General features: G+C 33.7%; 1 protein-coding gene across 8 annotated transcripts in view; it reads right to left on the bottom strand.

Moving 5' to 3' along the window:
• Window positions 1-15,104, bottom strand: part of LOC123551530 (anoctamin-1-like) — an 84,949-nt gene that overhangs the window by 25,537 nt on the left and 44,308 nt on the right. For all 8 annotated transcript variants that reach the window (XM_053541013.1, XM_053541014.1, XM_053541018.1 and 5 more), the window contains one exon: window positions 1,015-1,070. In XM_053541013.1, coding sequence (XP_053396988.1) covers window positions 1,015-1,070 — 56 coding nt within the window. The remainder of the gene's footprint in view (window positions 1-1,014; window positions 1,071-15,104) is intronic.

The raw sequence follows: 15,104 nt of genomic DNA, 5'->3' as shown, positions 1-15,104 counted from the left end.
TACCCGTGCTGATTATTGTTTATTACACGATTTAACAAAGCCAGGTGTTGATTAATGTGTCACAGTTGAAATTAAAATCCAGACATTAGATATCTTATTAAATTCAATCAAATTTAGATTAGAAATTATACTGGCTTTACCTTTTTCTGTAACTTTTTGAAATCGAAAGTAGATGGTCGCCGAGTCAACCTGCTAGGTTTTAAAAAACATTTCTCTTAAAATCATTTTGATAAGAGGAAATGTCATGGTAAATTTTAATATCACTTACTATCAAATGATGTTAAACTGTCTTGCATTCATAACAATTTGTCAAACACATCCTTTTAACTGGAGATTTAGGCAAATCTACGAAAGTGTAACAATACCCGACATTCAATTTGGATAACAGGATTTTGATCAATAAAAGTATTTGAGCGAGGGGTTTTAAATACTGGTTGACAGGGATGAGAATCAAACAGTAAATTTTCTATTGCTTGAACTTTTAGCTATATACATTTTGTTTTTACAGTTCTAACAGCTGTACTGTTTGTCATGTAAAATTCACCTGGGGATCTTCTTTCCAACAAAAGAAATAAAAGTGCAGGTTTAATTCTCAGTGGTGTTTTGAATTTAGACATAGTGCTTAAAGTGCCATAACTATTTAATTTTGCACAGAAGGCTTCATGTATTATTGTTCCAAAACATTAAAAATGCATGAATAATAAGATATAGACAAGTGAATTTTTTTAAGACTAGTGATTTTATAAGGGCAAATAAGTTTATATTATCATTAGATTTGTTAAAAGCTTCGTTATCATGAACATTATTACCGCGGTATAAAATCTCCCACTTGAACACCTCAATCTCCCACTTTGGAAAGCAAAAACTCCCACTTGGCATTCAGAAAAAGTTGGGATGTCTGTGCAGGGGAAAAAGGTATGTTTACAAAAGCTTTCCATGAGAATTCCTTTACATTATGAAAACTTTACTAAACTTTAAACTTTATTTCTAAATCACAAACAAATAATAACGAACCTCATGTAACGGATATGCTGCGCTATAGTATTCATCAGCTAACATCTTCTTTATACCTAAAAATAGAAGATATAACAGTATAAAATCAATTTACTAGTAACTGGAACTGGAGATCAGTTTCTATCTTAAAGTAAAGGAACTGTTCTATGTGACTTAAAAAATTATGTTACAGAATAATATGTTTGCTTCGAGCAACTATTATAACCAGTCTGTTTTACCAAAAAATACTACCCTACATGTAAACAATGTTAAGTATGAATACCCTTTGAAATTAATTCAATTTGGTACTTTTATTAAAGTGCCTGGAAGAGGGAATGTGCATTTATCAGGTGCATAATACCACCAAGTGCACGTGTAACTGGATTTACACTGGATTTATTATCGGACTGAATTTTTTTCTGGTGTTCATGCATGTCTAAATCCTGCTGAATAATGCATACACTGAATAAAGGTTATATCAACTATGTGCATTCTGAGGCAGGGTTTTTAAATCCATAAACTCTAGAAAAAACAAACAATTTAATCTTTATTATTCCAAATAAACATTTCACAATTTTTTTTTCAACTTTCAAACAATTTTACTCTCGGCACCAAAACTTTCAAAAATAACTTTTTTTCTTGACATTTTTTTAATCAAAATCATGATCAACGTATGGAAAATAACCTAAGAAAATGACTCCTTACACTTATATTTCACCATTTTTTTCAAATTTCATCATGACTCGGTTATAATCTAACATTATAACAAGAGGGCCAAAACAGATCAAACTGCTTCACCCGAGCACTACTAACAAAATTTTACAGAAAGTCTGGTAAGAAGAAGAGATATATGGCTTTCCTACAGCTCCACATTGTGAGCAAGATCTTTTTCTACATCAACTCTAGTTCTCTAATTCAGAAATTCTATCTGATTAATTTTTTTCATAAAAACTCTATCATCATATCACTTGTCATCTACGTCAAACATTCATAGGGAGACTTGTATAAGACTAGTTCTGCATTAAGAGTTATCTTTCTTTAAAACTGGATTTTTAAACAAAAGCTTGCCAAAAGTCATCAAAGTCTATCTTTCTGCAAAGTTTGAACAAAACTGGACTAAGGAAAGACATAGCAGCATGACCGTACATTTTTTTTTCTCTAAAATTTTATAAAACTTAAATATTCTGAAGCTACAGCAGGAAATGAACATGACCAGACAAGATATAAACTTATCATACTCCTGAAAAGACCGTATATAACAGTTTTACTGAAACTAGTAGAATAATAAAAGCAGTAAATCTCCCTATGTCCGTCATATGTTCCACTTAATACTTTATCATTTAATATCAGTTTGTTAGCCAGATCACAGAGCTTCATCAGTGTTATGAACTTTACAGACAAACAGACATACAGTGGGTCAAACACGTTCACAATACTTCAAACAAGTTAAAAAACTACGACTGTGCAAACTCTATCCCTTTGTCTGTAACAATCCATAAAGAAATCAACAAGAATTTATTGTCGCACTGCAAACTGGACAGAGAAAACTGTATCTAAGCTAAGACCAAAGAAAACAAAACTGAATTTAAAGACCAGTCTCAAACTCCTGCATCTGATTGGCCATTTCTTAATTCAAATTTAAAATTGACCAATGGTAGAGCAGCATTTCTCAGACTGGTCTCAAATCCAGCATCTGATTGACTGTTTCTGAATTCAAATTTGAAACTGACCAATGGCAGAGTTGCATTTCTTAGACTGGTCTCAAAACTCAAGCTTTATAACCTGGGAACCAGTGACCGTTAGTGAAAAGAGTATACCTTTTACCCTATACAATCTATACATTTCACTTAAGTGTTCTTGAAGTCTTCTCTCTGGTGTTTGTTCTGCATAATTAAGACAGTGAATTGCTTTTATTGTGCATAGCTTTCATTGTTTCGAGGACATTACTACCAGTATTTCTTAAAACTAAAATTTTCTGACCTATACAGAGCGAACTTTTTTTACATGTAGCAAATAATAAACTAAAAGTTTTGTTCGTTTCATTTATACTTTATGCTGTTCTTAAAGTGTTTTGGTCTTGGTACAGTGACAGTTACTAGTTGCCTGACACCAGTGTTCCTGATTTCTGTACCAGTGTTGTCTTTACTAAAAGTAACTGACAACTTCCCCACATGAATCAGAGGTGGAAAACGAATGACTCCAGATATGAGCCATGCCATGAGAAAACCAACATAGTGGGTTTGCGACCAGCATGGATCCAGACCAGCTGATCATGGTCTACACTGGTCGCAAAGGCAGAATCAATGGTGTCCAGCATGATAACAGTTAAAGAGAAGAATACAGACTCTAACTCTTTGTAAGTGTCGAATCTTGTTTGGTAAAAAATGGGTTCTAAGAACCTATTCCAAGGTGAGGGAAGGACAAGATGGTTCACAGTGATGATAACTATAATTGTGAAGTAACCATTATTATTTTTTGTCTATTTAAATTTACTTCAAAACATTAATTCAGAAAAATACAAAAGTGAAATAAAACAAAGCTGGACAACAGAAACCAACAGTTTTACTCTTTAAATAAAATGTAAATTGTAAAACATCAGATTCTGTTCTCTTCTAGTTACACTATAGAAACAAATGCTCTTAGAACATGAAACTCAGTAACTGCACAAGGAACAGAAATTGTATGGTCACGGTGCACTGGAGGTTTGACATTCTGACCTCAACTCAATAATTATGGGTTATTTACCAGTCCTGAGTGACCTCCGTATTAAATGTAATCTTAGACCAAAACATTCTCTAGTTATTTGGCAAAAAAGGTTCTACTGTTCTGACCTTGACCTTTGACCTACTGACCTCAAAATTAATTGGGGTCATCTGATGGTAATGATCAACCTCCTTAAGTTCCGTGATCCTATACCCAAGCGTTCTTAAGTTATCGTCCGAAAATGGTTTAGCAATGTGAAATTGACCTTTGACCTACTGACTTCAAAACCATTAGGGGTCATCTGCTGGTCATGATCAACTTCCTAATCAAGTTTCGTGATCCTAGGCCCAAGCCGTCTCAAGTTACCATCCGGAAACGGTTTAACTGTTCTGGGTCACTGTGACCTTGACCTTTGACCTACTGATCTCAAAATCAATAAGGGTCATCTGCTGGTCATAATCAGCCTCCCTATCAAGTTTAGTGATCCTAAGCCCAGTGTTCTCCAGTTATCATCTAAAAACGGTTTAACTGTTACGGGTCACTGTGACCCTGAACTTTGACCTATTGACCTCGAAACAATAGGGGTCATCTGCTGGTCATGACCAACCTCCCTATCAACTTTCATGATCCTAGGCCTAAGCATTCTAGAGTTAACATCTGGAAACTGTAGACCTATTCAGGATCAATGTGACCTTGACCTTTGACATACTGACCTCAAAATCAATAGGGGTCATCTGCTGGTTATGACCAACCTTCTAAATATTCATGATCCTAGGCCCTAGCATTCTTGAGTTATCATCCGGAAACCGTTCTATTCTGGGTCACTGTGACCTTGACCTTTGACCTACAGATCTCAACATCAACAGGAGTCATCTGCTGGTTATGACCAACCTCTTTCATGATCCTAGGCCCAAGTGTTTTTGAGATATTATCCAGAAACTGACTAGTCTACATACCAACCGACATAAGACTGACCGGCCAATGTCTGCAAAACAATATACCCCTCCTTTGGAGGGGGGCATAATAACAACAAAGCTATGAACTTTCACAGTTTCAATGCAATATCATGCCAACAACATTGACAACATTAATAACACAACAATTTCTCCTGAAATTAACACGGACAGTAATTGCTAACTACTGCTTTAGATAGTTTCAAGGTTTTGGCCAAAAAGGCTATTTTGTGAGAATGTAAATTCAAAGATTTCAGAATTAAAGGATAAAACACAATATTATAAAGCAATTATCTTGTTGCTATTTAATATTGTGGATTGACTCAATCAGTTTCAATGTAATATCATGCCAACAACACTGACAACATTAAAAACCATAGTAATTTCTTTTGAATTTAACACTGAGAGTTATAGTGAATTTGATACTGCAAAATATTTCAATTTTGTTGCTTTTGTGGTTTTGGCTAAAAAGACTATTTGGTTAGGTCTTAAATTCACAGATTTCTAAATCAATGGATAAAACATAATATTATAAAGCAATTTTCTTGTTGCTATTTAAGTCTGTGGATTGACAAAATCAAGAAATCATGAAAATTAGTCGCCTATTGATATTAATATCTTAAAACTGCTAAAAATCTCAAACAAAATGATTAAGACATTACTTTCTATTATCTATAATCCCTTATCTTGTCTAAGCCCGAAAGGACAATAAAGACGCCGTTCTTTCTCATGACATTCTTTATATTAACGGTAGGCGTTACACGGCTGACATTCTACCACCTAGCCCTGTCCCACCCCTAGAACCCCGACGTAGACGGAACCAACCTGCGACAGGAAACAGTATGGAAGATCAGCCGACCGGAAGTCAGGATATGGAGGACAGCTAAGAACCCGCTAAGAAGCAGCTTAATTGTTTACTCTGGAACGTTCAGAGTATAAGCAGTAAGTTAAATGACAGTGACTTTCTTAATGTTATAACGGACTACGATATCATTATTGCTACAGAAACATGGAACTCTAGATATCTTAATATTGACTTAAACAATTTTGAAAGTTTTTCATGTCATCGTCCAAAATATAACAAGCGTGCTAAACGAAATAGTGGTGGTATAATTATTTATTACAACAAAAAATATTATGGTCATATTGAGCTTGTTTCCCTAAATAATATAGGTATTGTATGGTTTAAATTAAAGAAGTCATATTTTAGGTGTTTAAATGACATTTACTTTTGTAGCTGTTACATACCACCAGAAGACTCAAACGTATATAAACAACATAACTCTCCTTTATTCGATATTGATTTTTTTGATGTGCTGTCTGATGATATAAGAAAGTATAGTCAGTTAGGTGACATAGTCCTAACGGGCGACTTTAAAGCACGAACAGGTCAAAGGTCAGACTTAGTTGAAAATATTAATTTGAACCGTTTTATAGATTTACCCGATGATGATGAGTGTTCTGTGAATGTATCGTTGCGTTCATCATGTGATAACCATGTAAATACGTTTGGTAACAAACTATTGTCTATATGTAAGGAAAGTAGTTTGTATATTGCAAATGGGCGTTTAGAACCAGGACAATTTACTTGCTATAATATGATACGTAATAAAACTGCTGCTAGTGTTGTAGATTATATAATAGCAGACTGCAATGTATTTTCTATTATTGATAATATGCATGTAAATGATTTAACTGAGTTTTCAGACCATTGTCCTGTCAATTTTGTTTTAAATTTTGATAATATGAAATTTGACTGTAAGAATGATATCACTTATGATAAGATAATTTGGGATGATTGTAAAATACACGATCTGAACATATTGTTAAATGATAAAAAATATATTTTTGATGATTTAACAAACAATTTACTGACGAATACTATTGACCTAGATACCTGTATTAATAATTTTTCGGATATAATGTTTGATATATCCTTTCAGTTACATGGTAAAACATTTCATAGGAAGAGAAATCCTAAACCAAAACAAGAGGACCAAGATGGTCCTGAATCGCTCACCTATCCCCACATGACTCAGTGTTGAACTGAGTATGACGTCGTTATTTCTATTATTTGACATAGTGACCTAGTTTTTGAGCACGTGACCTAGATATCATCAAGATAAAAAATTCTGACCAATTTTCATGAAAATCCATTGAAAAATATGGCCTCTAGAGAGGTCACAAGGTTTTTCTATTATTTGACCTAATGACCTAGTTTTTGAAGGCAAGTGACCCACTTTTAAACTTGACCTAGATATCATCAAGATGCACATTCTCACAAATTTTCATGAAGATCTTGTAAAAAATATGGCCTCTAGAGAGGTCACAAGGTTTTTCTATTTTTCGATCTACTGACCTAGTTTTTGACCGCACATGACCCAGTTACGAACCTGACCTAGATATCATCAAACTGAACATTCTCAACAATTTTCATGAAGATCCATTGAGAAATATGGCCTCTAGAGAGGTCACAAGGTTTTTCTATTTTTTGACCTACTGACCTAGTTTTTGACCCCACGTGACCCAGTTTCCAACCTGACCTAGATATCATCAAGGTGAACCTTCTGACCAATATTCATGAAGATCTCATGAAAAATATGGCCTCTAGAGAGGTCACAAGGTTTTTCTATTTTTAGATCTACTGACCTAGTTTTTGGTCCCACGTGACCCAGTATCGAACCTGATCTAGATATCATCAAGGTGAACATTCTGACCAACATTCATGAAGATCTCATGAAAAATATGGCCTCTAGAGAGGTCACAAGGTTTTTCTATTTTTAGATCTACTGACCTAGTTTTTGACCCAACGTGACCCAGTTTCGAAATCAACCTAGATATCATCAAGGTAAACATTCTGACCAATTTTCATGAAGATCCATTGAAAAATATGATCTCTAGAGAGGTCACAAGGTTTTTCTATTTTTAGACCTACTGACCTAGTTTTTGACTGCACGTGACCCAGTTTCGAACTTGACCTAGATATCATCAAGGTTAACATTCTGACCAATTTTCATGTAGATCCATTGAGAAATATGGCCTCTAGAGAGGTCACAAGGTTTTTCTATTTTTAGACCTACTGACCTAGTTTTTGATCCCACATGACCCAGTTTCAAACTTGACCTAGATATCATCAAGGTGAACATTCTGACCAATATTCATGAAGATCTCATGAAAAATATGGCCTCTAGAGAGGTCACAAGGTTTTTCTATTTTTAGATCTACTGACCTAGTTTTTAACCCCACGTGACCCAGTTTCGAACTTGACCTAGATATCATCGAGGTGAACATTCTGAACAATTTTCATGAAGATCCATTGAGAAATATGGCCTCTAGAGAGGTCACAAGGTTTTACTATTTTTAGACCTAATGACCTAGTTTTTGACCCCACGTGACCCAGTTTCGAACTTGACCTAGATATCATCAAGGTGAACATTCTGACCAATATTCATGAAGATCTCATGAAAAATTTGGCCTCTAGAGAGTCACAAGGTTTTTTCTATTTTTAGACCTACTGACCTAGTTTTTGACCCCACGTGACCCAGTTTCGAACTTGACCTAGATATCATCAAGATGAACATTCTGACAAATTTTCATGAAGATCTTGTGATATATATGGCCTCTAGAGAGGTCACAAGGTTTTTCTATTTTTAGACCTACTGACCTAGTTTTTGAAGGCACGTGACCCAGTTTCGAAATTGACCTAGATATCATCAAGATGAACATTCTGACCAACTTTCATAAAGATCCCATGAAAAATGTGACCTCTAGAGTGGTCACAAGCAAAAGTTTACGGACGCACGGACGGACGACGGACACCACGCGATCACAAAAGCTCACCTTGTCACTTTGTGACAGGTGAGCTAAAAATATACACATTCATTTTAGTTTGATGATGATTGTAAAACACATAAATCTGAATTTTATAGATGTAAGAGATTATATAAGGACAATCCTTCTGTTGATAATAGAAATCTGTTTTCAAATGCCAGAAGCGCTTTTTCTACATGTAAACGTAAAGCCAAAAGAAAATTTTATACAAAAGAAAGGAAAACATTGTCAAATTTGAGTAAAAGTAATTCAAAAAAGTTTTGGAAATATATTAAGAAATATAAACAAAAATGTAATAATGCATCTGGTAATATTAGTTTAGATAGTTTTGTTGAACATTTCAAAAATGTTTCAAATTCCCAACATGAGTCAACATTTAATATTGATGATTTTGATAGAAGAGACGAACCATAAAATATTGAAAGCTTAGACTGTCAGTTTACTAATGATGAAATTAAGAAAACTATTGAATGTTTGAACAGGCATAAAAGTTGTGACATAACAAACAATGTTGCCGATTTTTTCATTGATTCAAAGGATTTTATCTCATCATATTTAGTTATAATTTTTAATGTTATATTTAATTCAGGTGAATACCCAGATCTTTGGAGGAAAGGTGTGATCGTACCAATTCACAAAAAAGGCGATACTTCTGATCCCTCAAATTATAGAGGAATAACACTAGTTAATGTAATGGCAAAAATATTTTCCCTTGCATTACGCAATCGAATAAACAACTGGTGTGAAAGTGAAAATGTTTTTAATAACGGCCAATTCGGTTTTAGAAATGAACATAGTACAGCTGATTGTATATTTTTGTTGCATAGTATTATCCAAAAAGTGTTATCTCATAATTCTAAATTGTATTGTTCGTTTATAGATTATGAAAAGGCATTTGACACTGTTATACACGATGCATTATGGGTTAAATTGATTGAATCCGGAATAAGTTGTAAAATGGTAAAAATGATAAAGTCTATATATAGTAACGTAAAAGCCTGTGTAAAAGACACTTTGACGTTGTCGTATTCTGACTTTTTTAATGTAACGTTAGGCGTAAAACAAGGCGAACCACGGTCGCCTCTATTGTTTATACTATTTATAAATGATGTAAAGAATATTATTGATTTTTCACAATTGTCTGAAACTGATATAAACTTATTATCTATGTACATGTTATTATTTGCTGAAGATATTGTTCTATTCACTACAAACCCTAACAGTCTTCAAGATTTGCTTAACAATTTATATGAATACTCGCTCAAGTGGGGTCTGAAAATAAATGTAAGAAAAACGAAAATTTGTGTATTTGAAAAGAGAAAAACCATTCGGAATTATCAATGGTATATAAATGATAATAATGTAGAAGTTGTTGATTCATTTTGTTATTTAGGTATGAAATTTTATTACACATGTAATATGCAGTATGCTGTAAAGTCTTTAAACGACTAAGCTCTCAAGGCCTATAATAATTTATTATCAGTTTGCAGTTCAGTTCCTATGGATATTAAAACTCAGTTGACTCTTTTTGACTCTCTTGTTACACCTATATTGCTTTACGGTTCAGAAGTCTGGGGGGTATACAATCTAAAAGAAATTGATAAATTACATTTTCGATTTTGTAAACGTATTCTTGGTGTGCGGTCTCAGACCTCTAATGCTGCTATATTAGGAGAACTTGGTCGTTTCCCATTGTCTATGATCTGCAAGGAACGTGCATTGAAACAATGGCTAAAAATAATGAAAAATCCTAATTCTATAATTCACGAGGTATTTATTGATGCTTTGAATACTACTGGGAACAATACAAACATAAAAAACTCTTGGGCTTTGTCGGTGAAAGATCTACTTAATAACCTTGGGTATAGTAATTCGTGGTATACAACTGATTTTGCTGTTAATTACGAACCTTTGCTTAAGCAAAGACTGCGTGACCAATATGTTCAAGAATGGAACGATACAATATCAAATCAGTCTAAACTAAATTATTATAGAAAATTCAAGACTGAGTTTAGTTATGAAAAATATCTAGATGTTATTGATAATGTTTCTCTAAGAATTGAATTATCTAGGTTTAGACTGTCCGCACATTACTTAGAAATTGAGAGTGGTAGATTTATAAATGTAGCTAGAAATGATCGTACTTGTAAAATCTGTATGAAAAATGTTGAATCAGAGTACCATTTTATGCTATGTTGTCCTTTCTATCGTGATCTACGCCAAAAGTATTGTATTGATCCTTCATTTCCTTCTATTAATAAGTTTGTGAAACTATTATCATCAAAAAACGTTAGAACTATTAGAAATGTAGCCAAGTATGTATTTAATGCTATGAAAATACGTAAAGAAAAACTTGATACTGCTGCTTCTTAATTCAATTTGTTGTGAACTAATATAGTATTATATGAGCATTTATGTGACGTAATTACTCAGTATATTATACAATATATACAATATACTGTATCTGCATTATATACTGTTAATATCATGAATTTGTATTTTATAAATGTATGTCTTGGCCATCTGAGATATTGTTTCATAAATGGCCAAAGGCATGTTTATGCCGATATGCCAAATAAAACTGTAAACTGTATTATTTCTGAGACCTATATTTACTTCTTAAATCTGTTTACAGTAAAATTTATCAGTTGTACACATTACAGCTCTTAACATTTTTTTTGGTCATAACTACAGCTTTTTGGCCTATCTTTTGACTAGGCCATCCTGTTGTCTTTCTCGAGCAGACTCTCATGCAAACATTTATTATGTTAGCATGCATGCTAGGATACTATGCAACATCTTACGAAGAATATTTACAAAAAAGCTTTAAAAGTAAATGTTTTGTAGTAACACAAAATCTAAGTAAGTTAAACCTATGTTTTAAACAAGGGAGACAAGCCACAACAATTACCAGCAGCATAATTCAGCCATCTTTACAAATGATTAACATATTTTTAAATTTTTTTTGCAGTAAATTGTAAGCATTGTGTTGAATACCATATTTAAGTAATGGACCCAAAATAAGAAGAGGCAATTTCAGTTCAATTATGCATTCCCCGTATGTCACTTCAGCCTTCTTGAATGTTTACAGAAATGAGCCACACCATGAGAAAACCAACATAGTGCATTTGTGACCAGCATGGATCCAGACCAGACTGCTGTTCACTTTCAAAGCATATCGCAATTAGAGAAACTGTTAGCAAACAGCATGGATCCTGACCAGACTGCGCAGATGCGCAGGCTGGTCTGGTTCCATGCTGGTCGCAAAATGCACTATGTTGGTTTTTTCATGGTGCGGCTCGAATGTGCTCCTATCAGCAATAGCCTAGGAATGACCAAATGGAATACTAGAATACGTAACTGCACAGAAACTGCTGACTGTCTTTACAGTTCCACAACTTGAAATCAAACAAGCATAAATAATGTTAATTTGACTATGTCATAATTTTAACAATACCCGTTCAAGTGCTTTATGCAAGAATTCAGAAAATGATAAAAAATCTGTTCAAAATAATCTAAATTATTTGCGTTATGTGTGTGCAAATTTGGTCCAGCATTCAATCTTGAGAAATCTGCTACAATTACCTTCCATCTCTGCAGTTCGAGAATTTAACACAGGTTTTACTTTATTTACGTCATTTTCATCTGTTATTGTGCAATAAACAATGGTATTTTCTTTTCATTTGATTCTAAATCATTACATGTTAACTAGAACTGTCACAGAAGTGACTCATACCCCCACCATACGGTCTTGTCACAGAAGAATGGCAACCATAAGGAATCTTAAAAATACTTTGGAGTACTTCATCCTGGGCTTCCACATATAAGTAATACTAGTATAATACTAGTATAGTAATACTAGTAAATATATTAAATCTCTAATATTAGAGATACACTAAAAGTGAATACAAAAAAGTGTCTTACCGACCCATGTTACCACGGAAAAATGTTTTTACTTTTTACATAGGACTTATAATAAAAAAGTTAGAAAAATACCTAAAATATTGAAAATCTAAAAATAGGATTTCTAAAAATGGACTAATTCCTGGAATTTAAGGGGAAGAAACTCAGTACAAAGGTTAAAAAAAGGTTACTTCCCTTTGGCTCTAAGCCAATCAGAATGAGATATAGTGAAAATACATCAAAATTAACCTTAAATTCTAGGTAAAAGGGGACACAATTCAAGAAAAATAGTGTCAGAGTTATGCACCTTGTGTCACATGATGTGGGTGATGAGGTGGAACATCTATTTTAAGTCTGAATCAAATCCATTCAGTAGTAATTGAGATATAGTGAAAATACATCAAAATTAACCTTAAATTCTAAGTAAAAAGGGGCATAATTCATGAAAAATTGGTGTCAGAGTTATGCACCTTGTGTCACATGATGTGGGTGATGAGGTGGAACATCTATTTTAAGTTTGAATCAAATCCATTTTGTAATAATTGAGATATAGTGAAAATACATCAAAATCAACCTTAAATTTAAAGTAAAAGGGGACATAATTCATAAAAAATTTATGTCAGAGTTAAGCACCTTATGTCACATCATCTGGGTGATGAGGTGGAACAACTATTTTAAGTTTGAATCAAATCCATTTAGTAATAACTGAGATATAGTGAAAATACAACAAAATTAACCTTAAATTCTAAGTAAAAGGGGACATAATTCATGAAAACTTGGTGTCAGAGTTATGCACCTTGTGTCACATGATGTGGGCACATGATGTGGGTGATGAGGTGGAACATCTATTTTAAGTTTGAATCAAATCCATTCAGTAGTAACTGAGATAAAGTGAAAATACATCAAAATCAACCTTAAATTCTAAGTAAAAAGGGGCATAATTCATAAAAAAAATGGTGTCAGAGTTATGCACCTTATGTCACATGATGTGGGTGATGAGGTGGAACATCTATTTTAAGTTTGAATCAAATCCATTTAGTAATAACTGAGATATAGTGAAAATACAACAAAATTAACCTTAAATTCTAAGTAAAAGGGGACATAATTCATGAAAACTTGGTGTCAAGAGTTATGCACCTTGAGTCACATGATGTGGGTGATAAGGTGGAACATGTATTTTAAGTTCGAATCAAATCCATTTGGTAATAACTGAGATAATAGATTTCGGGATGCGACGGGACGGGACGGGACGCGACAAAACTGACTCCTATATACCCCCCTCAAACATGTTTGGTGGAGGTATAATAACTAAAGGAAGTTTAATATAACTACCTGAATCTTGGGTGGAGCGGGAAAGTGAACTGTACCAAGGCGAAAATAACATTTGGGTACACTAGTTAGTACACATACCTACATTGTGAGCATGGAAATTTTCAGCTGAAATACCACACATCTTTATTAAACTAAGACGGAATGTATTAAGGTAGTGAACCACATAAGAGAATCGGAATTTTTCTTTGATTATATGAGCCTCGCCATGAGAAAACCAACATAGTGGCTTTGTGACTAGCATGGATCCAGACCTGCCTGGGCATCCGCGCAGTCTGGTCAGGATTCATGCTGTTTGTTAACGGTTTCTCTAATGGCAATAGGCTTTAAAAGCGAACAGCATGGATCCTGACCAGACTGCGCCGATGCTCAGGCTGGTCTGGATCCATGCTGGTCGCAAAACCACTATGTTGGTTTTCTCATGGTGCGGCTCAAATATTCTCTTATAGGTGTAAGAATGCAAAACTGCCTAACAACACTACTGTACACGTGGATATTTCCACGGGTCTAAAACATAGTGAATTTGGAATTCCAGACATTTAACGTTCATAAATATTAGCAAATTTACTGCATATTACTCTGATAGTGTTGCCGAAAAAATAAAGAACTTGTAATTCCAAGTAAATTAATGATCAATTATGTGTCCGCTACCTTAAAAACGGGTGAGTACAATCAAACACTGATGGATTTTGTTTCTAGAATTTAAAGCAAACAAATCTTTAATGAATACTTTATAAGACATTATAGAACAGGAATAAATGACTGTAACACATTCATTGATTAAAAATCATTCCTAAATATCATGGGACATATAACATGATGCAACAAACTTGGAATTGTTTTCTTTTTTTTTTTTGTAAACAATTTTCTCTTATTTACATAATATTTATTAGGAGGTCTTTTTACCATGTAAGGCTGACCTGTTTAGAAATGCACAGAAAAAGTAGGAAAAGCACAGCTGGATACAGGCTATAAAGTGAAATCTTCAGAGTTATGAAACTGCTGTCAGTTGCTAAGCTCCTTACCATTTGCCAAAGATTTCATGTCATACGGTAGCTTATATCCTGAATAGCAGTCAATAAAAATCTGTTTGATTACAAGACTCAGCCTTACACATATAACAGGACTTTTCCACAAAGAGTTAGTTATGAGACTTCGTCTTGATATATGAACTTCATCTTGTTAACTACAAGAAGATTTCTGCAACAAGTATTTAATGATCATGTGACAATAACTAACAGTATAGTGTACAATTATATAAGCAGTGACAGATATTTGGTCAGAATTTAGGACATAATCTTCCCTCAACAAAATTCCCCGTGTTCAATTCAACCAAGAGCAACAAATTCCTCTGTTTGATTCTGTTAAATAAAAACTTTTAAAATACCTATG

Source organism: Mercenaria mercenaria, chromosome 4, assembly GCF_021730395.1.
Source record: "Mercenaria mercenaria strain notata chromosome 4, MADL_Memer_1, whole genome shotgun sequence".
Lineage (NCBI taxonomy): Eukaryota > Metazoa > Mollusca > Bivalvia > Venerida > Veneridae > Mercenaria > Mercenaria mercenaria.
This window is presented reverse-complemented; position numbering and strand designations above follow the sequence as displayed.